Source organism: Symphalangus syndactylus, chromosome 8, assembly GCF_028878055.3.
Source record: "Symphalangus syndactylus isolate Jambi chromosome 8, NHGRI_mSymSyn1-v2.1_pri, whole genome shotgun sequence".
In the NCBI taxonomy this organism is placed as follows: Eukaryota; Metazoa; Chordata; class Mammalia; order Primates; family Hylobatidae; genus Symphalangus; species Symphalangus syndactylus.
In genome coordinates, this window is record NC_072430.2 from 12,117,285 (window position 1) to 12,126,256 (window position 8,972).

Here is an 8,972-nt window from a genome sequence, read left to right on the forward strand (position 1 = left end):
TTCTGTTTCCTACCTCAATAGCAAAAAGTTTGGAAACAACTCAAAAGGTCGATGAGGCTGGCTAAACAAATCATATTACACATCCAGAGTGGTGGTATACTGCCATTAACAAAAACGAGGCTGGGTGGAGTGGCTCACGCCTGTAGTGTCAGCAGTTTGGGAGTCCTAGGCAGGGGGACCGCTCAAGTCCAGGAGTTCAAGACCAGCCTGGGCAACAAAGCAAGACCCAGTCTCTAAAAGAACATGTGAAAATTAGCCAGGCATGGTGGCACATGCCTTTAGTACTAGCTACTCGGGGGGCTGAGGACGGAGGACTGCTGAGCCCAGAAGGCCCAGGCTGTAGTGAGCTATGATTGTGCCAATGCACTCCAGCCTGGGCAACAGAGTGAGAACTTGTCTTTAAAACAAAACCCAAGAAAACAAGGACAAGACAACTTGCCAGGCACTGATAAAGGATGATCTGCAAGATTGATGGTTCAGTGGAAAAATCAAGGTGCTAGTGGGACAGTATGTGATCACTTGTGAGGTATGTGTGGCATGCACGTGTGTGTCTGGTTTTGTATGTTAGAAATGTTTTGGCTTTAAGTAAAAGAAAATCCAACCTAGCATGAGAGCAACAAACAGGGGTTTATTTTTCTCCCTTGAAACCCAGGGGCAGTGGCCCCAGTCCTGACTCAGCTGCTCAACCGTACCATCTTAGGCTTCTCTTTCCATTCTGCTCACTGAAGCTGATGGCATTTCCCTCAGTCTTGCTGCCTCCTATTTGCAAGATGGCTGACTCATCTCCAAACATGATGTCAATGCAATGTTCAAATCAAGAAAAAGAGGAAGTGCAAAAAGGTGATTGGTCCTACATGTTACCGGAAAAGCAAACACTTTCTGATTGCACCTCTCAGCAAGTGTTTCTTGTATCTCATTGGCCACAATGGAGTCACACGACTGCTCCTAGCTGCAAGGGAGGCTGGGAAATAGAGCATTTAACTTCCAGGACTCTGCAACAGAGAAAGGCAAAGAAGAAGAGGTCAAGAATGAGTGGTGGGGCCAGACATGGTGGCTCACGCCTATAATCCGAGCACTTTGGGAAGCTGAGGAGGGTAGATTGCTGGAGCCCAAGAGTTCAAGACTAGCCTGGGCAACAAGGTGAAACCCCATTCTAAAAAAAAAAAAAAAAAAAAAAAAAAAAAAAAGAGTGGTGGGTGACTCACTTTGCTAGGTTGGTCGTACTTAGAAAGTCTTCAAAAGGACACATAAGAAATTGATAACTGGGAGTTCAAGACAAGCCTGGCCAAATGGTGAAACCCAATCTTTACTAAAAATACAAAATTTAGGGTATGGTTGTGGGTGCCTGTAATCCCAGCAACTCTGGAGGCTGAGGCAGGAGAGTCGCTTGAACCCAGGAGGCAGAGGTTGCAGTGAGTCGCGATCACGCCGTTGCACTCCAGCCTGGGCAACAGAGTGAGACTCCATCTCAAAAAAAAAAAAAAAAAAAAGGAAAGAAATTAAAGTAGTAACCACACCTGTATCCCACCGCACATGCACGCAAACACACACTTCCCAAAGCCCCCAGCACAGCGGCATTCACAGCACCCATATCCCAAACCTGTGGGGAACAGATACGCCACGGGATACGTCCGTTGTTCCAGAAAAGGAGAAGTTAAGAGAAAGTGGTCCTGCCCATTTGATGAAGCTTGTAGACAGCTAGAAACAGGAACACAAATAAATTGCAACCCAGTTTTATAAAAATCTTGAAGTATCAGCTAACCAAAATCCAACAGAATACCAAGGCCACATAAAGTTTATCTCAGGGATATCAGAAGGGTTCAAATCAGAAATGTTAACACAGAAATTCACCAGGTTCAAGAAGAAAAGTAAAGTCATCATGGGGGCTGGGCATGGTGACGCCTGCCTGTGGTCTTGGCTACTTGGAGGCTGACGTGGGAGGATCACTTGAGCCCAACAGGTCGAGGCTGCAGTGAGTTGAGATCACACCACTGCCCTCCAGCCTGGGCGACACAGCGAGACCCTGTCTCAAAAAAAAAATTGTAATCATTATATTGATGTAGAATATGGCATTTGATAACATTTAATATACTCATGATTTAAAGATTTTTAAAAGTAGAGAATAAGAACAAGAGGGCGTTTTGCTATAAGGACTGTCTTCCTCACACCCGTGGCTGGCACCACAGGGACACTGCCTGTGACCTCCCTCTAAGGTCGGGAAGCACTGGGCGGCTGCTCTCAGTTACTCTTCCATATCATCCTGGAAGTCCTGGCCAATGCAACAAGACAGGAAAAAGAAATCAGCCTTTGCGGAGCAATATCAAGGAAGGCAAAGTTATATTCCCGTGTCTTTCATGATAACGTTGTTGCTTAATGTTGAATTTCCCAAATAACCAACAGTTACCTACTAGCACTAATCAGAGGTCAACAAGGGGGCCCAATACAAAGAAGTCAATAGCGTTCTTTAAAGCCAGTAAAAAAATAAATAACAGGGAAGAGCTTATTTTCCGAAAGAACAGAAATTATAAAATATTCAAGAATTAATCTTGAAATCCACCTATCTTTTATGAGGAAAAAAAAAGCAAAAACAAAAACAAAAAACAAAACTAAGCAACCTGAAATCTCTTTGCAGGCCATGTCAGAAGACTGAGCTAGAGGGTGCCATTCAGCCCTGTGTGGAGGGGCCTGGCAGAAGGTGCCCACCGTTGCCCTGGCTGTGCTTGCCAGGTTCCAGTGCCCACATTCCTGCAGCTTTGGAGGCCTAGGGGAGGCTCTGGGCTGTGGCAGGTGTCATGGCCCCTCTAGGCCTGCCTTGCACCCCAGCTGGCCCAGCGCTGCATTGAGCTGCCCTGGCCCCCTCTGCCCTCCCCATAAGCAATGCTGGGACCTGGCCTTCCTGTGGCAGCCCCTCCCCTGCTGGGCTATGTGGCTCAGGGACAGGACGCCCTGGCCCCTTGGCCCTACAGCTCAGTCACAAGTCACAGGTCAGTGGGCCGTGCTGGTGCTCTCTGTTCAGACCTCCAGGGCCTGAGCTCCTGAGATGCCGGGTGCTGACCAGGCCCGTCCGGGATCTTCCCAGCCACTGGGCCAGGATGCCAGGGCATGCTGGAGCCTGCCCGCCTAATGCCTGGCTCAACCAAGCTGCTTCAGGTGTGTGTGTGTGTGTGTGTGTGTGTGTGTTGTAGAGGGTTGGGAGGCAGGGGGACAGGGGCTGGACCTGCAGGGAATGGAGTCGGCTCCCTAAGCCCAGAGGGCAGCCTGAGCTTCCAGGAGGACTTGAAGGGGAAGGGCCCAGGGCTTCTCCCTTCTGTTTAGCCACCTGGGACTTGGATGTGCTGTGTGACACCAAGCCAGTCACTCCACCTCTCTGGGAGGCTGCATCCCAGACAGGGGCTGAGCATCTCATTCTGCAGGCTCTTGGTGAGGGCTCTCCTTGCTGTGGTTTGGGGAAGCACAGTATTTGACTCCGGCTTGGGGCTGAAATGGCAGGGCCCTGAAACCCAGCCGGGGAAGGCCAGAGAGGCAAGGGCTTCTCAACTGATGCAGACACAGGCCAGGTCAGGGGCACAAAGGAGGGTGCAGAGTTGGGTGGGACTCAGAAGGGGGCCAGTGGCAGGACAGGGTTTGCAGAAGCAGTAACACCTGAGTTTCAGTGTGGGGGACAGAACCTGGGTGGGAGGACCTGTACATAGCCAGACATAGCCTGGTGGGGTGTGGGCTCTATTGAGGTTGCGGCCACAACAAGAGCTTGGGTTTGATCTTGCAGGTACTGGGGAGCAATGGCGTGCTTCAGAGCAGAGGAGGGGGCATGTCAGGTGTGTGTCTGAGATGCTCTCTTGGCAGCCAGGATGGAGACAAGGTGAGCTGGGGAGCCAGGAATGGGACAGGTGAGGAGAGCACTGGAGTAGGGGCCGGTAGGGCTCAGAGTGGATAGATGTTTAGGAGGCTGAATTGATCAGCAGGAGGGAAAGAGGTGGCTCCTGAGCCTGAACTGCCAGGGGAAGGGTGCCTCTGAGAGATGGAGGTCCCAGGCCACTGGAGCCCCGCATTGCACTTTGGAGAAGAGCCGGGGCTGGGGACAGAGGCGTGTACAGGGTGGCATCACCGCCCTGCTCCCGGGATGGGGAGACCAAGGCTGGGGAAGGGGCTTAGGGATTGTCAGGATCTCTAGCACAGAGATGGTGACCAAGCTGTGGGCATCATGAGTGTCCAGGAGGAAAGATCAGATCCCAGGTGAGGGAAGAGGGCTCAGGGAGAGAGTGAATTGTGGGCAGAGAAGAGAGGAAGACCTCCCTGGGGCATTCATGGGACGGGAGCCAGGTGGGGTGTGGCCCCCGGGATGGGGGTGGTGTACGCACCCACACAGGGTTGGCCTGGTGGGCCAGGGCCAGGCTGCATGGGCTGAGAGAAGCTGGCGGCCTTGTCTGTGACCTCTGGGACCCCTGGGTCTGCCTCTGTGGGCCCCTAATCCTGGGCTCACAGACCTGCCAGCTTCCGTGCGTGCTGGCATATGCCTGGTGGGCATGGCTGGTGGAGGCTCCAAGGGGGCCTGGCAAAGCCTGGAGCTGGCCCAGGGGAGGCCACCCCTGGCCAGGGAGTCTCCTGACCCCCACCTTGGAAGGATGTATCAGCCCTGGTGAGGCTTCTCAGACTCATTCTGGAGCTTCTCAAGGGTATGAGATCAGTTTGGCCGAGAAGGGCACCCTGAATGTCAGGCTGCTTGTCAGGAAGCGCTGCCAGGCCCAGTGAGATGCGGAGATTCAGTTGCGAACACCTGGCCTGAGGTGTGCGGAGCAGCACGCTGGGGTGAGTGAGGGTTGTCCTGGAGGAGGACAAATTACATCCCTCCCCCGATTCCTCAAGGACTAGGCATGGTCCTGCTGTGAGGGAATCGGGGGAAAGGTGTAATTCGTCCTCCTCCAGGACAGCCCTCGCTCACCCCAGAGTGCTGCTCCGCACACCTCAGGCCAGGTGTTCGCAACTGAATCTCTGCATCTCACTGGGCCTGGCAGTGCTTCCTGTCAAGCAGCCTGACATTCAGGGCGCCCTTCTCGGCCAAACTGATCTCACACCCTTGAGAAGGGCCAAGGGCCGAGCCTGCACCTTCCTTCTGCCCCAATGCTAGGCGAAGCATTCAGTGTCTGTTTAAATCTGTAGAAAAGGGTGAATTTGAGAGTTGAGGATTTATCAAACTTCTGGCAGTTAAGTCCCTGGGAAACAGCACCAAAAGAGAGATAATAAAGGAACCAAAAGAAGAAACCACACAGGAGCAGATGGAGGCACCAACTGCATAAAGAATGGTGACTGCACGCAGGCAAGATGCGCACAGCAGGCGGGAAACTTCTGTAACAAGTATGTCCACAGGCAGATCACCTTTACCTGTGAGGAGCTTGCGTGCACGAGGGCAACCTCGCAGCAGCGACGCCCACCACAGAATGCTGACGGCTCAATCCTAGCGGAAGTTTATTTAGGGCACAGAAAGCCGGAAACAAGGGCTTGACTGAAGGCAGCTCTGCAGCAGGTGGAGATTTGAAGAGCGAGGGCTGTCCTGGAGGAAGTCCCAAGGTCCTCACTTCCCTCTGTAGGCCACCCTTGGTGTGGACAACAGCTGCAGACAGGAGACACGGAGGGGACACACAGAGGTCTTAGGGTCTGGCTTCAGGTGATGTCCATCACATCTCTTTCTGTTGGTGAGAGCTAGTTACCTGGGCCCCCAAGGTGCAAGGCCGAGCTGGCATGGCATGCAGACCAACTAGTAGGATCTTCTTGCCAGCTCAGGGGACAATGCACACATGGAGAAGTGCAGTTGGATACTAGGCATCTGGGAAAATGCACATGCTCACTCTTTTTCAAAGAAATGCAGGTTCCAAAACCAAACACCATTAGAAAATAGACACCAGTCAACACAATCAAAATTAAAAGGTCTTTGGTGAGACCACTGATGGAGCGTGAAGCTGGCCAAACTCTGGAGAATGGTTGATGATACGTATCAAGAATCCAAAATCTAGCACGGCGTGGTGGCTCATGCCTGTAATCCCAGCCAGGAATTCGAGACCAGCCTGGCCAACATGGCGAAACCCCGCCTCTACTAAAAATACAAAAATTTGCCGGGCATGGTGGTGCACGCCTGTAGTCCTAGCTACTCAGGAGGCTGAGGCATGAGAATCACTTGGCCTTGAGTGATTGCAGTGAGCAGAGATCGCACCACTGCACTACAGCCTGGGTAACAGAGTGAAGTGAGTCTCTAAATAAATAAATAAATAAATAAAGCTGAAATCCTAGAAATCTGTTTAATGGCTCAAGATGTTATCTTTGCAAAACTCGAATCTGGCCCTGTCACTCCCCTGCTCAAACATCTCCAATGGCTCCCCACTGCCATCCTGGCCATGTTCCAGCCCAGGCCCCTCCCTCCAGCCTCATCTTCCATGCTGAGGTTTGCACCTCCACTGTGGTGGAGCACAGCGGGCATTTCTCCCTGGTGCACCTTTGCTTCTTTGGGCCCCTCTGCCTGGAATGTCGCTCCTGTTCCTGTCCAGACCCACTCCAGACACTCCTGCCCTGAGCACCTCCTGCCTCTCCCTCCTCTCTGCCGGAGAGGAGGGTCCCTCTGGGAGCACCGTCCTGACCAGTGGCCAACCTGGGCCTGGGGGACAGAGGGGTCAGCACATGTAGGCTGAGCTGAGCTTTCGGGAGTGAGGCAGCCAGGCACTGGGAGTGGTGGCTTTGCTCCAGGCTGAGGAAACAGCTCGCAGCTCAGCCTGCCCTCCACCTGACCCCCCGGGCCCAGCCTTCCCTAGTGGGCCACGACCTTCCCACCAGGGCCCTCGGCCCTGCTCCTGCTGGCCCCTGCAGACCTCAGCTGAGTCCAAGCTCCTGGAGGGCAGGGAGGGTATCTCGTGTATCCCCAGCGCACAGCTGCTGTGCCAGCTCCCGGTAGGGATTTGTTACAGGAATAAATGGGGTGGGGGTTGGAGGGAAGGTTGGAGGAGATGGAGGCAGGCCCTGACGCCGGCTCCTGGCGCACCCTCCAGGCCCTCTCCATCGCGGCTTCGCGGCTCCGGCTCTGGCCCCGCCCCAGCCTCCCCCGCCCTGCCGGGAACCTGGGGCCTCTCGGACCACGCAAGCCGCCCACACCTCCGCGGCTCCGCCCTCGCCTCTCGCTCCCCCAGCCTAGCCTGGACCCTCCGCTCTCCAGGGCTCAGCAGCGACCCCGGTCGGCCACACGCGAGCCGCCCACACCGCCGCGGCAGCCACCTACTCCAGGACGCCCAACCAACCCCTCGGGGGACCAAGCCCGGGGACTTCGTCCCCAACTCCAGGACAGCCAAGCCACCCGACAGCGGCCCTGCCTGTCCCACCCGCAGCGTGCTGGGGGGGGGTCCATGCTTGCGGTGATCAGGAGGGTGGCACGGCCCTGGGGTTACAGCCGGCGGAGGGGCTTCCCAAAAGAGTCCTCAGCCTCTCCCGCCTGCGGCGGCGCAGCCCAGGCGGGGCTCGGCCCGCAGAATCCCCTCGTGGCCTCGCCAGGTATGCGCGCGGGGCCCGGGGCGCGGGCCGGGGGCGGGCGCTGGAGCGGGGCCGGTGCCGGGCCCGCCGCGACACGCTCAGGGACGCGGCGCACAAAGGCGCCTTCTGCCGCCCCCCGACCCCGCCCCGCGCTGCCCCCGTCCAGCGTGGCGACCCGCCCCGGCAGGCGGTGAGGCGGGGTCGCGGTCCCCTCCTGCTGGGCCTGCCACTCCCCGCGCGGGCGACGTGCCCTGTCCGGGCGGCGCGCAGGCGCGGGCTTGTCCCACCGCGCAGGAATCCGAAGCCGCCGCGCGCGTTTCCGGCCCCAGCCCCGCCCGCGGTGCAGGGGAGCGAGTGCGCAGCCGCGTGTCGGGACTCGGACCCCCGTGGCCCCCGCCATACTCTCTTTCTCCACCCGCGGAGGTTTTGCTCAGGAATCCACTCTTGCAGCCAGGGGTCTTCCGGACCCCCTCCTCCAGGGAGCGTCCCTGGCTGCTCCGGTGAGCACTTGCCTCCTCATACCCCTGTCTGGGCACCTTGAGGACCCAGCCTGACCACTCCCCTCTCCTCTGTCTGCATAGGAAGGCGCCCCGTTGGAAAGGGACACCCCCCCCCGACCCTGGCAATCCCATGGCCAGGCCAGGGTTGGGAGTAAGGACCCACCAGGAAGGAGGGTGCCCGCCACGTCAAGTGGGCAGTAGAACAAGGCTGGGTCCCAGGGATCCCCGCAAGCCAGGTGGCTCCGTGGCTCGGCCCGGCAGAGGCCGGAGTCCTACGCCCTGCATCCGGCGCCCACCTTTAGCGCCTTCTCCCTGGGTCATATGTGGCAGAGGGGGTGGGGCAAGTCCCAGGCCCACCGGGCACCACGGGCCTCTGGGAGGGGACACTAATGACTGTAATTTCCACTTAGCAGATCAGGACGGCGGCAGAGTGGAGCCAGCCTCCTGCCTCTCAGGAGCCCGGGCGAGACCCTGCCTTGGGCCCTTCAGTTATCTGGACTGCTGGCCCTGGGCCCCTCCCACGTGGGATTTTGAGACTGCTCTCCCCTCCCCCAGGCTCAGAGGGTGGCCCTGTTTCCTGTGGGACCCCTTGTGCCCTTGTCCACTGGTTGGGGTGCTCAGTGGTGCTTGAACAGGGGTCGGGGACGCATGAAGGTGTACTGAGGGGGTAGCTGTCAGCCGGCTCCAGAGGCTGGGGAAACAGGAAACAAGCACATAGGATTGAGGGTTTTGAGCTGCGTGCCAGGCTGCAGCCTGTGCTGGCTCCTTTGTGGTCAGAAGCCCAGGACATTCTGGGATCTGTCTTGATGCTGAGCAGGCCAGTGTCCTGAATGGCACCAGGCACCCAGGAGTCTCCGGGTTGGGCAGTTGTGGCTGCCGAATGGGGGGTGCTAGGGCAGGAGGGTGAGCATGTGAGGCCAGGCTGGCAGAGAGGGGCTGGGACTCTGTGCCCTGGGGCAGACTGGG

General features: G+C 56.9%; 1 protein-coding gene across 4 annotated transcripts; it reads right to left on the reverse strand.

Moving 5' to 3' along the window:
• Window positions 1–608: 608 nt before the first annotated feature.
• On the reverse strand, window positions 609–7,943 carry LOC129487376 (egl nine homolog 1-like). 4 transcript variants are annotated; one of them, XR_008659300.2, is made up of 4 exons: window positions 5,380–7,922; window positions 1,852–2,023; window positions 1,601–1,698; window positions 609–992 (listed from the first exon to the last, which is right to left on the reverse strand). XR_008659300.2 is itself a non-coding variant. In XM_063643817.1 (2 exons), exon 1 carries the CDS (start codon window positions 7,904–7,906, stop codon window positions 7,421–7,423), a length of 486 nt encoding a protein of 161 aa, XP_063499887.1. In that variant the 5' UTR covers window positions 7,907–7,943; the 3' UTR covers window positions 1,778–2,023; window positions 5,380–7,420. The 4 variants fall into 4 exon arrangements, 1 of the variants encoding a protein (XP_063499887.1); XR_010121995.1 differs by lacking the exon at window positions 609–992 and having other exon boundaries at window positions 1,291–1,698; window positions 5,380–5,821; window positions 7,359–7,935; XR_008659301.2 differs by lacking the exon at window positions 609–992 and having other exon boundaries at window positions 1,291–1,698; window positions 5,380–5,608; window positions 5,706–7,928.
• Window positions 7,944–8,972: the final 1,029 nt, after the last annotated feature.

Excerpts from the sequence above, each read along its gene's own strand:
- LOC129487376 (XM_063643817.1), bottom strand. The coding sequence starts at position 7,906 with ATGGCGGGGGCCACGGGGGTCCGAGTCCCGACACGCGGCTGCGCACTC.